The 17,445-nt window shown below is 54.8% G+C and overlaps 1 protein-coding gene across 6 annotated transcripts in view; it reads right to left on the bottom strand.

The window, feature by feature from the left end:
• The window catches only part of MPRIP (myosin phosphatase Rho interacting protein), an 80,648-nt gene that overhangs the window by 38,107 nt on the left and 25,096 nt on the right, over positions 1-17,445 (bottom strand). For 3 of the 6 annotated variants that reach the window (XM_030482330.1, XM_030482332.1, XM_030482331.1), the window contains exons 4-7: positions 10,616-10,767; positions 7,895-7,979; positions 3,367-3,577; positions 1,970-2,129 (exon numbers count right to left, since the gene is read on the bottom strand). In XM_030482330.1, the coding sequence (XP_030338190.1) occupies positions 1,970-2,129; positions 3,367-3,577; positions 7,895-7,979; positions 10,616-10,767 (608 nt within the window). Of the gene's footprint in view, positions 1-1,612; positions 2,130-3,366; positions 3,578-7,894; positions 7,980-10,615; positions 10,768-17,445 lie in introns of all 6 variants that reach the window. The other 3 variants (XM_030482327.1, XM_030482329.1, XM_030482326.1) reach the window with 1 other exon arrangement.

The raw sequence follows: 17,445 nt of genomic DNA, 5'->3' as shown, positions 1-17,445 counted from the left end.
GTATCTGCTCAACCTCAAGGAGCACAGCCTGAGCTTGGAGGAATAAAATAAGAGGGATATGGCGACTAAGTAAACAAATTCAAGAAGCAGCCAAGCCAAGCTGAGTAGGGTGCTGGTGAATGGTCATTCTCTGGTGTGATGCTCTCTGCCATCAACCCCCTCCGAAACACTGACCCAGGCTCAGCCCCATGGGCAGCAAGACCTAGTGCAGCGCCTGCTCCTTTCCCTACACCCATTCTGCTCTGATAAAAGGCCCTACTGATAAAGCACTAAAAACCTGTTAACAGCTCCAGGAGCCCAGCTGGGCTGGGAAAAAGAGACTTTCCTTGGGAAAAGGCACCCGCCAGCAGGCAATGAATGGGGCTGACATTAAAAAAGGACAGTCTATGCCAGCAGCATCCTCTCCTAGGCCCATTATCTGCCTGTAAATCTGTTCCTCCCTGCCCTCGGCTGGTACATCCCAGCTCCATGCTGGATCCCAGTGCTGCACGATACCCCGGGCTGGAGCAAGGGACTGTCAGCACTAGAGGAACACGCTGTCCTCTCACAATGGGACAGGCACTGGCCAGGGCGTCCTGTGCAAGCAAACCCATGCTCTCACCCACACCTGAACCAACACACTGCACCAGTTCAGCCAGCAAACCAGCAGTCACCAGCCTTCTCTCAGCCCAAGAGGCCAAGAAGCCGTGTGGCATCCTTCTCCCTCCTGGGGAAAGCCTAATTCCCAAGGCAGAGAAAGCCAAACCCATGTTCTTCTCCTTTATTCCCAGCCCAGCACTCGCTGTGCGCACTGCCAGGGCTGGGCTGGGTTTGGGATCCTACTGCCGACTGGCACAAAGTTGTGCCATACTTCCCAGACCCACTTCCAGCTCCTGGAAGCCAGGCTGGAAAACAATCCTTTAGGGGCTGGGAAGAAACAGAGGAGAAATGCCTGCTGAAACCGTGCGAGAGAGAACATGCCCGGAGGAAAACCAGGGCAAGACAATCAGACTGGCAGGCGGCCCTCTCGCCCGAGGCCTGTCTCCTGGTTTGCTCTGCTGCCCTCCCTGCACAAATCCATCTCTCCCAGGGCAAGTCGAGCCTGTCCCTTGCCCGGAGAGCACAGAACATGCCGGTGCATGGAGCAGGCGTGTGTGTGTGGATGCTCTCCCTCCCAGTCCTCCTCCACACTAAGCAGTTCTGCAGCCCTGCTTTGGCACTGCACCCGCCTCTCCTCTCCCAGATTAATGCCCTGACATTCTGCAACCTCTCTCAGCTCATTAGGCAGTTGCATAAGGTACCTGGCACTAACACCATTTAGAGAGCTAACCTAGTTAATGGTGCCAGCTGCCAGAGTGTGCCGTGCTGGGGAGGGGACAAGGAAGGGTGGGCTTGCTTGCAAATACAGCCACTGAGAATCACCCACCTCAGCCAAGCATCCTCAGAGCAGCCAGGCAGGGTGATACCTGCCCGCTGGCACTACTAGAGACATCCCACCACCTAGTCAGTGTGGATGAGCATCCTTCAACCCAAAAGCACTGATATAAAGGGGTTCCATCCAGAGCTGCAGCAGGGATGCAGCCTCACTACTGTTGCAAGCATGCAAGGAGGAGATGGGCCACTCATCCCTTACCTTCTCTCATTGCCAAAGAGCCGGGCCACTTCTTCTCTCCCAGGGCTACGGGCCCGGGTTCTCCGTTCTAGCCGCTTCCTCTCCACCTGGAAGGCCTCCCGATTACTGATCCTAATGGCCTTGGGAACGTCGGCCAGGGTGGTGTACTGCCGGCTGGCTTTAAAAGAAAGGGGACGCCCCGATTTTTCAGCTCCCCTTCCTACATCTCTGTTGCTGGAGTCCTTGTGCATGGGGCAACTGCTCTTCGAGTCCAAGGAGTTCAGAGAGAAGCTGTGACTCATTCGGTCGCCTGCTTGGGTACCTGGGGAAGGAAAGGGCTGGGCATGCTCCTGTGAGGGCGATTTGGGATAACTGTACCTGTTGTTCGGGGTGCTGGGGCTGGGGGGGCTCGGTGGGGGCGGCAGCTGCTGCTCTTCCAGCTTTGAGTCTTGTTTGGTCTTCTCCAAGGAAAAGTACCCGCTCTCGACACGAGTCTTCCGCCCGCAGTCTATCCGGTCTCCGTTCATGGAGCTCTCGTCTAAGGGACATAGAAGACACCGAGCTTGGTTTCAAGTACAACTTGGTTTCAAGTTGGATTTTGCTTTTAAGATCACTATGATTCCACCGAGGAGAGGAACAGGAAACAAGAGCCCCAGCCCCACGCTGTCCCACCTCTTGCACTCTTGGCTTTTCTACCCTGACCACCCTTCACGCCCATGGAGATGGGATGGTCTGCAGGGAACTGGGGATGCTGGTCCAACCCTTGGGTTGGGCTTGCATAGATGAATAATAGATGGTTAGGGTTGGAAGGGACCTTAAGATCGTCTAGTCACAACCCCCTGCCATGTGCAGGGACACCTTCCACTAGAGCAGGTTGCTCCAAGCCCCTGTGTCCAACCTGGCCTTGAACACTGCCAAGGATGGGGCCCAACTTCTCTGGGCACCCTGTGCCAGTGTCTCACCACCCTCACAGGGAAGAACTTCTGCCTAAGATCTAATCTAAATCTCCCCTCTTTGAGTTTAAAACTCTTCCCCATTGTCCTATCACTGCAGGACCTAAACCTTCAAACCAAGAAATGGATGGCTGCAATCACAGCTCTGCACTCATTTCCATCCCTGTCCTTCCCAGCCCAGCACTGATCACAGCTCCATGGGCACAAGGCAGTGAACACCTCGCTCCTGGCAGCTGGGAGCGGGTGGAAAGCATCCCCCATCCGAGTGGGCAGGTAAAGGAAACATCCATAGCCCATGGGACCTGTCCCCAGCTCCGGCAGGCAAAGTCCCCAGCCCCTATTGTTCCAGGGAGAACAATGCCACGGCCTCGGCGCCTTCCAGGGACTCACTTGGGAGACCAGATGTAAACAGGACCCTGGAGGAGGAAGGGGCGCACAGGGCTTGGCAGCCCCTGCAGCCGGACACAGCCTAGGATGTGGAGGGGCTAGAAATGGCATTTTCTCCTTCATTTTGCCCCCAGCACAAGGGCAACATCACCTTTGAGGGCAGGCAGCCCCATCTCCCTGCTGGGGCAGGATTGGGCTCCACTCTGCGGTTTTCCAGCATGTGATGCCCATTTTTTCCTTCCTGAACTCCAGACCGTAATGCCTTGGTCCAGTCCCTGCACAGCAGCGATGAGATCTGCGTCCTCCTCCTTACTGGGATGCTCCAGGAACCAAATCCACACAAAACTTTTCCCTCTATGGTGGTTTTCAGCCAGCTCAGCTGCTCAAACCAGGTCACAGCAGCATCACACCAGTGCCAGCATCCCCATCCCTCACCTTCTTTGCTGTCCAGCACAGAATCCTTCAGGGAGCTGGCAGCCCCAGCCTGGCCTTGCACTGGGCTCTGCGCTGGGCTGATGCCGCTGCCCCCGTCCGCTTGGTCTTTGCCCCTCATTTCTTCCTGCCAAAGTGTGGATTTGGTGGCAGGGATCTTCTCTGCACTGGGGATGTTGCTGCTGGTCACAGCCATCTTCGCGGGACCAGGCTCCTAAAGAGAACAGGGGATACAGCAGGGTTAGAGGGATTGCCCCAGCTCCACACACAGAGTCCCCATGGGGCTGTTCATGGAGGTGTGGGAGCCACGTGGGCTTAGGTGCTGCCCATGATGCTCAGCCACGTGCCACCACCACATTCCCAAGGGAACAAGCTCGCAGGTGGAAACCCTGCCCAGTGTGGGACGGGTCAGTATAAAGTGACCATCGCTGCTCTCAAAATGAGACAGGAAACATCCTTTGCCAGGGAGGGCTCCAGAAACCAGTCGCACCTCCCCATGCATCCAGCTGGGAACAGATCCAGAGCAAAGGCAAGCCAACAATTGCTTCGGCCAATGCTGCAGCAGCACCTGGCTTTGTTTGGGATAGGAACTGCTCCTCCCAGCATGGCACGCAGGACGCTCTGGCCACCTACACATAACTCCTTGGGGAAAGCTCATCTCATGCTCACACAGCACGGAGGGTCCATTCCACTTACACTCCAGCACAGTAGCTCTTCCCAAAAGCTGCCTGGTGCAAGCATGGGGCTCTGCACCCACATTCATATGCAACGCCACAAACTCACAGAGAAACAGGTCTGTCAGGTCCTGACTCATGGGGAACCTCTAAATGCTCCCCTCACCTCTGCCAAACCCCAGTCTGGGGACACTGCACCCTCTGTCATTGATGGAAATGAACACAGCAATTCCTCATTACCCTCTGCACATTCCTGGTCCTTCTGTACAACCCCAGTCTTTCTGCAGGCTGTCTCACAGCCTTTCACAAATACAGACCAACACCAGCCTTCTCCCCTGGGACCCATTTGCCAGGACTGAGTTTTCTCACTGTTATAACTAACATCACCAAAAAACCCCAAAGAAATCAAGCTAAAGGACACAGGATGGAGAAGAAAATGAACTCCCTGCCTCCAGCAGCTGTGTTGTTTGTTTGTCACAGCTGGTTTGCTACAGGCCACTGATAAAGAGTAAAACCCATCCAGTGCTGCTCTCCTGCTGGGTGCTTCGTTTACCTAACAGGCTGCTTGTTTTACAAAGGAAATACAACATCACATTGAGCTTTATGCTACTTGAAAACAATACCCATCATCTTAACTGCCTCTCACGGGGCTCTGGAGTCCACCCGATGATGATGGCTGCTTGGTGGCCCCAGCCTGGGCAGCCCAAGTTGGGTGCATGCCCCAGAAGAGGCAGCAGCTTTCACAACAGGGTTTGGCTTTGCTCCTTAGCAGCTGTTTTGCTGTTGTTGTATTAAGCTCCTGCATTAGCAGATTATTTTCCTTAAAGCCACCAATAAATCAATGACAATTAACCCCCCCCTTCAAAGTCTCCGGATTGTGGGAAGTTTCCCAGCTGCTTGTTCCCTTCCCACAGAGCAGGGGGAATCCAGGAGTGCCTGAGCCAGGAAACAAGGGCTGGGGACAGGGGCTGCAAAGAGCATCCTCTCCACATCAGCAGAGCCTCTGGTGGGTTTTAGCCCTGCATGTCCAAATCAGCATTTGGGCTGCTGGGGATCTCCCAGGGAATGGGTCCTGGCTCCGTTCACAGCCACAACAAGCAGCAGATAACAGCAATTTAAACAAAATCCCCTTGGAAATTTCACTGCAGTGTTGGAGGTAAATGATCCAGAGTTCATGGGCATCCTGCTCCAGGGAACCCTCCTTGCGAACAAGCTCTAATCATCAAGGTCCCCTTCACGCTTAACCATTGATCCAAAAGCCCAAAGCTCATCACCAGCTCAGGATATATATCCTTATATATCCCTTCCACACACCCCCACATAATTATTTGTAGATATGTATTGAATTAGACAGAGCTATGAGGGCCAAAAAGCAGTCTATAAGCAAGCAAAGAAATTAACTCTGTGGTATGAACAGCTCCAAAGAGGAGTGGGCACCAAAATCAGCAAAACAGGCCCAAAACAGGCCTCCAGTTGCATTAAGTGTGTCTGGGCACGCTCTGCTTACCTGAGCCTGCCACACCCCTGTGCAAACAGAGAGCAGCACCTCAAATCCCACATTTCAGCCCCAAATCCTGCAGGCAAAAGCAGCCCAGTGGCTCCTGCTGCCTGCATTGGAGTAAAGCAAAAGCTGCAAGAGAAACCTGTCCTTTTGCCCTAAAACTGCAACCTGCTTGCAAAGCGAAGGTGTAAATGCCTCTAGGATTGCACCAAACAACCCCTGTCGAAAGATCTGGAATCTCTGGAACCATTCCAAAGAGCTGGAATGGTATTGCCAGCTTCACCTGCATTGCTCCCACCCCACTGATGTTACAGGGGAAAGATGCAAAATGATGAGGGGAGCTGGAAATAGCCCTGATGCCCCAGGAGTGCCAGGCTGCAGCCAAGCTCAAGACAAGGAAAAGCTACATGGGAGTGAGAAAAAGCAGCAATATCCATTGTTTTAATGATTTCTTTAACTCATAAAGGTGTCCATCCCTCCCTGAGCAGCTCTCAGACAGGATCTGCTGCTGGATTAGTGTGCTGCTGTCTTTAGAAAGAAATCAGGCTTTCTCCGCCAACACACGGAGAGGGAGCTGAACAGCAGCCAGCTCCAGGAGAAGCCATTTCACAGAGGGGGATTTGGTGCTGCTTTTCTCCCCAGCATCCTCTCTCCTTCCCTGGTCCAGCTGCCTGCATCAGCATGGTTCAGGACACAGCAGAAAGATGCTTTGCAGGTTGCTTTGCAGTACCCAACAGGTTGCTTTGCAGTACCCAACACAACACAGCATCCATCTGGCAGCAGGTCCCACACAGAGGTCGGTTTTGCAAGTGAATTTGAGTCTTTTTCCAGTGCCAATGGGATGGAGAGAGTGGAAGGAGGGTAACAAGTGGGATGGGGCTTGGGGTGGACCACTCCAAGCCGAGGAGGTGGAAAGTGCCACCAAGCTCCATGCTCACCCCATCCTCAAGCACCTGGGAAGCCCGTCTGCGCACAGGGAGCCAGCATCCTTCCCGCAGCCGCTTCCCTTATTTGGTGCTCAGGAGCACGGATCCTGTACGGTTTCCAAGAAGTTTCCATGGTGATGAAACGTAACCCAGAATGATGTTTTTCTGGCTCTGCGCCTCTTCTCCTTTCCACCCCGTCCCCCTCCTGAACCCAGCCTGGGTTTAGTGTTGTGCCAGGGACGGGGTGAGCATCCCTGCCCTGCTCCATCAGCTCGCTGGGGTGCCCTGAATGCAGCAGCACCCCCTCTGGGGCTTGAGGATGGGGTGAGCATGGAGCCTGGTGGCACTTTCCACCTCCTTGGCTTGGGGTGGTCTGCTCCAAGCCCCATGGGGCTTGAGGATGGGCAACTCGTAACACATCAGCTCTTAGCCATGGAGAGAAGAGGCATCTTCCCTGGAGCACCACCAGAGCCAGTGCTCGAGGGGCTGTGATGACCCCAGGAGGAGACTTCCAGCTTGATGTGCAAAATAACATCATCTCCCCCCTATTTTCCCATTGCCCAAAACCTGTTTATCTGATGGAGTGATGGAAACTTGATTCAAACAAAGACCATACCAAACCCACCATGGCCCAGTCTGCACCAGGACCACCCTGAGGACTTCACTGAAGGGCACCTTAAGACTGGGGGCTCAGGGATACTGTTTTCAGCCCCATGGCTCGGCCACAGGAGCCCTCCCAGCTGGTCCCCTGCAGCAGTGGGACACACACCCGGAGGCCAGGCGGCCTCAGGGATGCGGCTGTTCTCAGCCCCGGCGAGGGACCAGGGTGGCCTTGGGGTCACGTTCCCCATCTGTGGGATTCTCCCCCATTCTGGCCACGTGGGAGCCCGGCGGGAACGAGTGAGTCACGGCCGGGCCCCACTCTTTACCATTTATAGTCAAATTGAGCATGAAGCCACTGCTCAGTCCCTGGAGAGCCCAGCTCCGGCCCCCGGAGCTCCCAGCCTGGCCCTGGCCTTTAGTATTTTCCTTTCATTCCCATTATCTCCGGGGTCATCTCAAAGGGGGTAACCGGAGCCTGATGGAATTTCAGCCTGTTTCTGCCAAAATGGCCCGGGAAGGGGCAGCATCTCTCCATGGTCCCCCACGGGGACCACGTGGATTTGTGTGCGCACCCGGGACAGCGTGTGAGGGGCTGGTGCCACAAAACAGCACCCAAGGGGGGCAAAATGTGGCCCCAAAGCAGCCAGAAAGCAGCAGTGTGTGAGCCTGGGAAGTGATGACCAGGAATGAATTTGTACCATCCTAGCTCTCACCCTCTGCACAAATCCCACTGGACGAGTGGGTTTGGGGCATCTTCCCCAGCAGCAGAGTAATGCCATGGTCCTGAGAGGGAGGCAAGGGACCGGTGTGTGTCCCCCTGGGGTTACCTGGGGAGTTGGGGGCTCTACCTTCCTCTTCTTCTTCTGATTTTGCTTGTTTGTCCTTGGATAGACTATCAGCATCTCCAGCCACCTGCAGGCAGAGAAAGCAGAAGGTGAGGTGCGTGCTGAAGGGCAGCACACAGGGATGGGAGCGATATTCACACTCCTGTAATGCAGCTTCCCACAGGTTGCGGATCCCAAAGCTGTTTCCCCACCAAGGGGGGCTCTAACCACACTGGCTGGGGGGATGCTTCCCTATCCCACCTCCAGGACAGGCTGCCTGCAAGCTCCAGAGATGGAGCATCCACGTTTCACCCCTAATCCCACCCTTCTGGGGTTTGTAACTTGGCCATAGCACAACCCCAAGCTGGAGATGGGCACACGGAGGAGCTCAGCTTCTCAACCTGGTCAGCGTGGTAAATGGTACCCAGAAACCATCCCAAGCAGCTCCTGGGGGGAAAATGAGGCAGGACAGAAGGGGACGAGGGATGACCCCAGGGTGCTTTGGCTCAAACCTACTCACTGCTAGAGCGAGGCCATGGCCAAGGCTGACATGGGACAGGGATTCAAGGATCCTGAGAGGGACAGAGCCTCCAGCAGGACCTTCCCCCTTCAGCAATGCCAACACCTGCACACTGCACACAAAGTGCTTTTGTCCAAGAAAGAGCAGCATAAACTTGGCATTGAGAAGCCCATGCCCTGCACAAGCTGCTTATTTGGGGGACACTCCTGTGCCCTCTCACAACAGCCTGACAACCTGCCTCTGCATCTCTGAACATCACAGGGATCCATGGACCACTGGGAAACATTCCTGCTTCAGCTGTCTCTGCTTCCCTCTCCTGTTCCACCCACTTCACACACTGCTGTAAAGCGTTTTGGGATGACCACATCAAGTGGGTTTTGGTTAAGCAATAAATGCCAGAAGCACGGAATGAATGTAAAACATATTCTCCCCTGGCTGGGGGAATCTTCCTGTCGTGCTGCAAGTGCAGATGGAACCCGCCTGGCTCACAGTCAGAGCAGGACTCTTTGGGGATGATTAATGCTTGCAGTCAGGAGCAAATGAGCTGCTTCAAAATCCAGTGCAGGGCCAATGAACAATAAATCAGCCCCACCTTGCTCTGCAATGCCTCTCCCTCCCATACAGCGAGAGCAGGACCAGCAACAATAGGCTGAGCTGTGAAGCAGGGTGTAAGCAAAAGAAAAGAGCAAGGCTCGTGATGGGAGTTGGCCTTGTTTTGGGGTATAACCATTGCTTCTGCCTTGGTTAGAGGAGAGGAGATGGCTCCCCCGTGCCACGATTTCCCTGGCTATGAAGCTGCTGCAACCCCACCGCTGCAAATGGGGACAGGAGGGTGGTCGTGCTGCCAGAGAACACCAAGACAGTGCACAGAGGGGGAATCACCCATGCTCACATGTCTCAGTAGAGCAGGGAAGTTTCAACACATGAGAACATGAATCTGATCAAAATCCCAAGTTCTTGGTAGAAAAATGACAATTTCAACCAGTATTTACCAAAATGGGGGAGTCACAACCAAAGAAAATGCTTGGAAATAGAAATCATCTCAACAGAAAGCACTGACTTTGCTGCTGCCAGGGCTTGGGCAAGTAGGAGACACGACCTCAGGAAGAGGTATGGCCCATCCCTGGCCAGGTTGGACGGGGCTTGGAGCAACCTGCTCTAGTGGAAGGTGTCCCTGCCCGTGGCAGGGGGTTGGAACTAGATGATCTTAAGGTCCTTTCCAACCCAAACCATTCTATGATTCTAAGAGTGGGAAAAAGCGAGCACTCCGTCCCTTCAACTTTCTTCTCTAGTTTCAAATGTCAACAAATTTTGGGAGGGAGCACTGAGCTCCACACGGGAAATGCTCACAGGAGAGCAGCAGCACCCTTGCAGTCCACCACTGCATGCCTGCAGCTTGGCTCTCCCCGCAGCTCTGCACCCTTCAACCCAAGCCAGCATGTGAGTGATGGATAAGGATGTTTCTAGGTCACCATCCAACACCTGGAGTTGGGAAATCTACCACGATCTGCTCATTTTAGTGGTCTAACCAGCAGCGTTGCTGAGCAACTGCCCCCCAGGGGCAGGCGCTCCTATGAGCGATGATGTTCTAATCATCCTCAGAGGTCAGATGCTCCACTGGGACCAGAGGAATGGGCTGCATCCATCTCCTCTGCCAGCCTGTCCACAGCCTCCAACCCCATCCTGTTGTTCACCCTGCAGCCAAGCCAGCAAATAGCTGCTTTCTGCTGAGGCTCAAGCTGCCAAGGCCAGCCCAGGAGCACCTCGGCATCAGATGTATCCTCTGAGCACCCCACAGATGCTCCAGTGTATCTCAGCTTGCTCCCAGTGGTAAATGCCCCTAGGAATGTTGTTCTGCAGCAGGAAGCAAGATATTGCCCAATGGCAGACAAGAAAACTGACCTGGAAACGGTGGCCTTCATAAGTAATGAGTGACTCAGGAGCATCTCAGCTCTGGGGCCTGGCCAAGGCTCCCAGGAGAGGCTGAGTTTCCTTGAGCATTGGCTCTGAAAGGTGTCCAGCACGTTGGGAAGCCTCAGGCTCCAGCCTGGCATGGCTGAGCACATGCACTAGGCATGGAGGAAGGACTTACTGGGTATATACACTGGGACAGCACCCAGTCTTGAGCAAGGTCCTACCCACCCTCCTCTTCCTCCTGGCTAAGGGAAAAGCCTTGTGGTGGCTTGGTCCTGGACTGCACTCACCCGCTGATGATCTCCTTGTTCTCAGCCCGGATGAAGTGCTCCTTCTCCGGCGTCAGGATGCACAAGGAGAACTTCTGCCCTGTCCGGCTCTCCCCGTCCACCACATCTGTGCACTGGTTCATGTTGATGGTGCCCTGCGGGAGGGTTGTTGGCTGCAAAGGGAAGGAGAAAGGAGCAATGGTTAAGGACGGAAGAGCAGATGAGTGCAGAGTTGAGCCCTAAAACCTCTCCTGGTGGACACCAGGATCCTACACACCAAGAGTGAGTATCCAAACCCATTCGTGTGCAGTGCTGGCATACAGCAAAGCCCTGTGCCACACATATGGGGACACAGGCCAGCAGGCACAACTGCCAGCCCGCTCCAGTCCACTGCTACCGGCAAGATGCAAGATAAGGCACCAAGTGGTTGGCTTTGGGTTTGCAGCTACAAACCATCTGGGGTGGTGGGGTGGCACCTGAGGACAGGGGGTGGCAAAGCAGCAAGGCCACACTGCCCTCAGTGCAGGGCAGCATCACAGACAGACAGACACACATGCCAGAATTTCCCATTAAAAACATGGAGTTCACCAGGGAGGGACCACAGCATAAAAGGGACCTTGTTTGTCTGATGGGCTTTGCAAATACACTGTCACCTCCCAACCCACTTGCTCCAAGCAGACACAGCACAGTGGGACTGGCTGTGGCCCCCCTGGCCTGAGGGGATGTGAAGGGACCCAGAGGGGTGTCAGCACTGACAAGAGGTGACAGGTCCATCTGGAGTGGTGCTGGCTCATCCGATTACAGCGTGGCCACCACTCCAGGTGCACGGTGCTCGGTGTCAATGGGCTCGGTGACAATGAGCTCCCCACTGCATCCTGGTGTGAACCTGTACTTGAGGCATAAATGACCAGGCAGAGAGACCCCTCTGAGCTGCCAATGGCACCAAAGGAGCACCCAAAGCAGCTCACAGCCATCACGACCCCACCAAAGTCTCACTGTGCCCTCCAGATGGCCAGGCCAAGGTGGGAATGGATTTACAGATGCTGTTAAGGTTTCTACCATGGAATCCACAGCTCCCCTGCCAGCAAACCTCTTCCAAAAGCAGCCTGCACCATACAAAGAAGGGAAGACTGGGGAGAACATGATGACCCCAGCCTACAACCCTATGAAATTCAGACCAGCCCCCTGAGGTCCCCAGTTTACCCATCTGCAGGCCATGGGAAATGCCCCATTCCCCAGGAAAAGGGCTTTCCCTGCCCCAGGAGCATCCTATGCCAGCCCAGGGGCGGCACGGAGCTATCATGGGTGCTGCAGCATCAGTGCCCAGCATGGGCAAAGAACAGGACCAATTATACATCAGGGACACCAAAACCTCCTCTTTTCCTTTATGGAAATCAGCATCCACAGACCCTACGGGATGGAAGGAAAAGGAAGGAGAGCAAAGCCCAGCCCAGCCCCCAGCACGGCGCAGGCACCGCTGTGGGGAGTCGCCTCCTAAAAGGATTTTTTGTCTTAGACAACAAAAATAAAACCAGGAGCTATAAAAACCCATTGGAAAAACTTTCTCCTGCTCCAAGTGGAGCCTTAGAAACGTTTTTGTCTCATTCAGCACAGCCAAAGCCTCCAGGAATGTAAGGTCTGGGTCCAACCTCCTTCCTGATCCAAATCACTAGGGAATGCAACCAGGACAGGGGAAAAAGGGGATGAGGGTGTCTCCAAGAGGGAACCCTGAGCCGCTTGGTCCCTCTTGCACCCCTCAATTCCCAGGGAGGCCCTGCAGGGAGCTGGTACAGGGAAGGAGGAGAAGCCTCCCTGCTCTCCTCCCTCTTTCACCCCATGGCAGCGTTCAGGGCGGCTTCCCCGGAGCTCACACCCAACCCAAGCGTGCCCGGAGCGGAGGAGCCGGTTTGGGGCCCCACCACCACCGGACCAGCCCATGAAGTGGTTTTGCCACACACCTCTCCTTGCGAGGGTGAACGTTGGCATCTTGCACAGCCCAACCCATCCCCATCCACTATCGCACCTCCAAGCCATGATGCCAGGAAGAGGGGCTGCGAGCAAATCTGGTTCTAGCCCAACTTGTGCCTGTGGCCAGGGACAGGTCCAGCACCAGGGACGAACCCACTACCCCCCTGGCATCCCCATGGCTCTCGGAAGCAGATGAAACCTGACAGACCAGGAGCCTGGCTCGCTCCAGATGTAAATTCCTTTACACCATTTACTTCCTTCCTTGTAGGCAGCGCAGGAACTTCAAAGCAGAGCAAAATGCAAATGGCATCAGGTGGAAATGTGCACACAACCTCCACTGAGGAAAAGGATGGGGCAGCACTGAACCCTGGGAGCATCCCAAAATCACCCAGGATCCCAATGGAGGAGATGGCCATGGCACACAGCTGCTCTCCCCAAGGAACCCGGAGAACAGGGACAGCCTTTGCGTGCTGAAGCTGCAGGGTGGTGGTGTGGGAGCAGGGGAGATGGGAGAGGCCCTGAAGCACGGGACAAAGACACACGGACCCCTTCCCCACCTATGAGCACCCGTTTCTGTGCTGGGGGGTTTCTCAGGGCTGGGGTTCCCTGAGGAAGGAAGAGCAGAGCTGGTCCCCGGGCTGGTCCCAGGTCAGGTGAGGACTGCATGGCCTCAGCAACTGGAAGGGAATAAATAAATGCAAAAGCAGGGAGGTGTTATACACCAGAGACACCAAAACAACAACAAGGCTGGGACTTCAACCAGCCTTTTGAAGAGCAGATGCTTTGATAAAAGCTTGAACTCAGCGTCAGACCCCAGGGCCATGGGGAGGTTTCGTGTCAGGGTGAGGCAGGAGCGGATGCTCAGGCTCAGCTCCGGCTTCTGCCGATCCTCACCTTGCAACAGCCCCATTCCCAGGCACTGGCCCTTCCTCTGCTATTTCCATTGCTGCAGTCAATGGGATGGAGCACACAGCTACCCCACCCCACGACTGGATCCGGTGCCTGGAAGCCCAGCAGGGTGCACCAGCACAGGACACCATTGTGGGCACCATCACAAGCAGCATCTCCCCTTGGTGCCTCCAGCCCAGCATAGTCCCTGCCACATGGGGAAGGCAGCACTTGCACCATCTGAGCAGCTACAGCTCTCCATGCTGCCAGTATCAGCAGGGGAACCAGAGCCAAGAAACAGTCGGGTTGTTGTTTCCCGCTGGTATGACAGATCCATATTTACACACACACGTGCTCACAGTGTCCCTCTTCATATTACACAAAGCCTATAGTACGCTCTCTTCCTCCTCCTCCTCTCCCTTCACCAGGCACCCAGGAAGTGAGTCACGCCATGCTCTCCTCATCCACAACCCCAGCAGCCTCCAGATGAGATGCTCTTAGGAAGCAGAGCCCAGCAACTGCAGCAGCCCCCACCTTCTACAGCGGAAAGGAAGGAAAATATGGGGACCTATTATAAGCCCAAAAGAAGACATCCCAAGTGCGATGTTAATGGGGGAGACACAAATGTGGCAGGAGGATGCACAGTGCTGGATGCTCTGTGGGCGATGAACTCCCAAGCGCAGGGGTTGATGCTGTAAGTCAACAGGGTTTATCCACAAGAGTCCCTCATTTCCATATAGTTTTGAAGAGCTGAGATAGAAATAGAGGATTATTTAGACTCAAAGACTTCCAGATTTTCCCCAAGTACCTTCCCCATCGTTTCTAAGACACTGGAGGAGCTCGATCCAAAAATACAACAGAGTTTTGCCCAGCAACTGTACACAAGATGTTTTCTGAGCAGGTAACCCCAGGGTCAAGCTCCTGCCACAGCCTCGGTGGGACACGGCCAATGCCCACGCCATTCTCCAGGGCTATTACACAACGTGGGTTGATGAAATCTGGAACACAACCTTTAAAGAAAGGCGACGGGGCAGGGGGAGGAGGCAACCAAACAAAAGGCACATTTTACTTTCTGCCAAGAACCAGGAGGGGAAGGGAAAGAAAAACCCCACAACCATTTGTCTATCTCGCATGGCGGGATGGTTGCCTTGGCACCAGGGGCTGTTCTGGGGGGAGACCATGGCTCTGCTGTCCTGTTCTATTGCGATGCTGCACGGGAAGGGCTTGGACCGGCTCTGCCCTGGCTCCCAGCACTGCTTCAGAGCCTGCAGTGCCTGGGGAAGACACATCCATAAATGCTTCTTGACAAATGTTAATTCTCCGAGCTAAAATATTCATGAAGGTGGCTGCCGAGAGCGTGTTGCTCATTCGCAGCACTCCTCACTGCTCTGCAAAGGCAACTGCTGAACATAGAACCGCAGAATAGTTAGGGCTGGATGCTAAAAGCTTCATCCATCCCCAGTGTCCAGGCTCACTGACTGTGATGCTCAAGGTGGGATGCAAGCAGGAGCGTTGCTGTAGTGTGGGAGGGAGCAAAACTCCACTGCCCCATCGCCATGGGTGCATTAAGGCAAGGGTAGCAACACAGCTTGGACAGGCAGCTCCCAGCACCAGCACGGCACAGGGAGCCCACACTGGAGCCACATCCACCCTTCCCACCAGCAAGAAAGCACCAACTCCTTGAAAAGTCACAGAGAGCTCCCTTATCAGCTATGTACGGCATCCCTAAATCCCAGATAGGGATGCACCAGCACTGGGGCTGCCTCATCCTGCTGCTGGGGTGCTGAGCTGATGGTCATGGTGTGCCCTGAGCTGCCCAGGCGCTGGGCAAGCCAGGCTGGCACAGCAGCAGGGCTCTAATGAGCCTTTCAGGCTTCCTGCCACTAGAAATGAGGTTATTGATATGGCCACAACACGAGAAGAGCTCTGCGGCGGGCAGATTTTATTACACTTATAGATCATCTAACAGGCTGAGCATCCTGGATTTATTAGATTAGACAAAGGCTCTTGAAAACAAGCTCTGAAAAAGGATGGACTGGAGCAGCCACCCATCAAAGGGGGAGCAGAAGGTTGTGCTCCTCTATCCCCACACAGCTCTCTGCTCTCCCTGTGCCATCCAAGCAGGAGGTAGGTATCTTTTCTTGGCCACCTGAGCACATCTTTCCCACCCACAGCCTTTCCCTATCAACAGCTACTGCTCAGTGAAGCCACTGAGAAACCTCTGGCTTGCTTAAGCCATGCCATGCTCTCCACAACCACAACCCCAGCAGCCTCCAGACAAGATGCTCTTAAGATGCAGAGCCCAGCAACTGCAGCAGCCCCCACCTTATAGAGTGGAAAGGAAGGAAAGAAAGAATGGGGAGCTCTTGTAAGCCCAAAGGAAGAAATCCCAATCAGGACATGACTGGGGAGACGGGGATGCTGTGGCAAGAGGATGCACAGCACTGGATGCTCTGTGGGCGATGAGCTCCAAGGCACAGGGGCTGATGTTCTAAGTCAAACGGGTTTATCTGTATGAGTCCCTCATTTCCATATATCCCACACCAGGCAATAAAAAACCAGGATTACTGTGGGTAAGGGAACTGAATGGAGGTACCGCAAGGAGCCAGCTCGGGGAGGTGGGCTTGGAAGATGCTTTAGCCCCATGCCTGCCTGTCCCTGCATGCCCAGCCCTGTAGAGCCCTCCGAGCCTCTACCAGGAGATAAACCAACATCAGCTCCACTTTTGCCGGGGGAAGGAATTTTCTCTCCAGGGAACAGTTTGGTGAGGGGGTGAATTGCAGGGGCTGGGCAGGAGAGTTCAGCCAGGGGCCGCTTCTAAGCAGAGTTGGTGTTTATGTCCATAGACAGCGAGTCTAAACACTGAGTGAGGCCGTGGGCTGGCCACAAGCACCCTGGAGCTCCTCTCCCACCCAGTGCCACCTCGATGAAGCACAGCAGCACCCACCCCAGGGGTGCCCACACAGCAAGTTTGGGGTCGTGCGTCCCATCCGCATCCATCCCCATGGGCACCCATCCGGGGAGCCGGTGCTGGAGCGGCATGATCCCGGCTGGAGCTGTGCTGGAGAGGCTGAAGCCGGCTCCTCTTGGCCTTATATGGGGATTTTCGCACCAGTGTTGCAGCTCCCAGCTGCTCCCAGCCCAAAGCGGGGTCAGGAGCTGGCAGCCAGCGCTTAGCCTGCCTCCTTCCTGTTAACCTCTTTCCTGCTGAACGGCATCCGAGGGGTCCCTGTGCGATGGGGACAGCCCTATCCTGTCATGACAGTCACCCATGCCAGGCAGGGAGGGTGACCAAGTGGGTGGCAGCATCCCTCAGCGCTGGGGTCCAACCCTCTGGGTCCTCCACAGCATCCCCAAATTCAAGGAGCCCTTCAGGGAAACTTGCATCCATGCACATAGACACTCCATGTCCAACTAGAGGGGAAGAGGGACAGAAGATGCAGAGAACATCGGCACTGTGATGGGAACAAGGGCAAGGTCCCACTGGGATCAAGTCAAGGGGCTGCTCTGAGCTGCCATCCTGGCTTTTTAGGGACCAAAGCAAAGCCCAGCATTGCACAAAATGCTTGGAGCAGCTGCTGAACCCATATACTGGTTCTTTGGGGACCAAAGCAAAGCCCAGCATCACACAAAGAGCTTGGAGAAGTTGCTGAACCCATATCCTGGCTTTTTGGGGACCAAAGCAAAGACCAGCATTGCACAGAAAGCTTGGAGAAGCTGCTGAACCCATATCCTGGCTCTTGGGGGACCAAAGCAAAGCCCAGCACTGCACAAAGAGCTTGGAGCAGCTGCTGAACCTATATCCTGGTTCTTTGGGGACCAAACAAAGTGCATGGGCACTTGCCAGCCCTGCCACGCTGAAGGCACCATCTCACAGCCCTTCAAACCCAAGAGTTATTCTTCCCTCTTGCTCTCTGGGATTTAAATGCGTTTCAAATGCAAAATGTCCTCCTCCCCTCCTAGAATGGGGTGGGAGGAATACATGATAACGGATC

The sequence above is a fragment of the Strigops habroptila genome, chromosome 4 (assembly GCF_004027225.2).
Source record: "Strigops habroptila isolate Jane chromosome 4, bStrHab1.2.pri, whole genome shotgun sequence".
Lineage (NCBI taxonomy): Eukaryota > Metazoa > Chordata > Aves > Psittaciformes > Psittacidae > Strigops > Strigops habroptila.
Note: the sequence above shows the minus strand (reverse complement) of the source record. Positions and strands in the feature narration are given on the sequence as shown.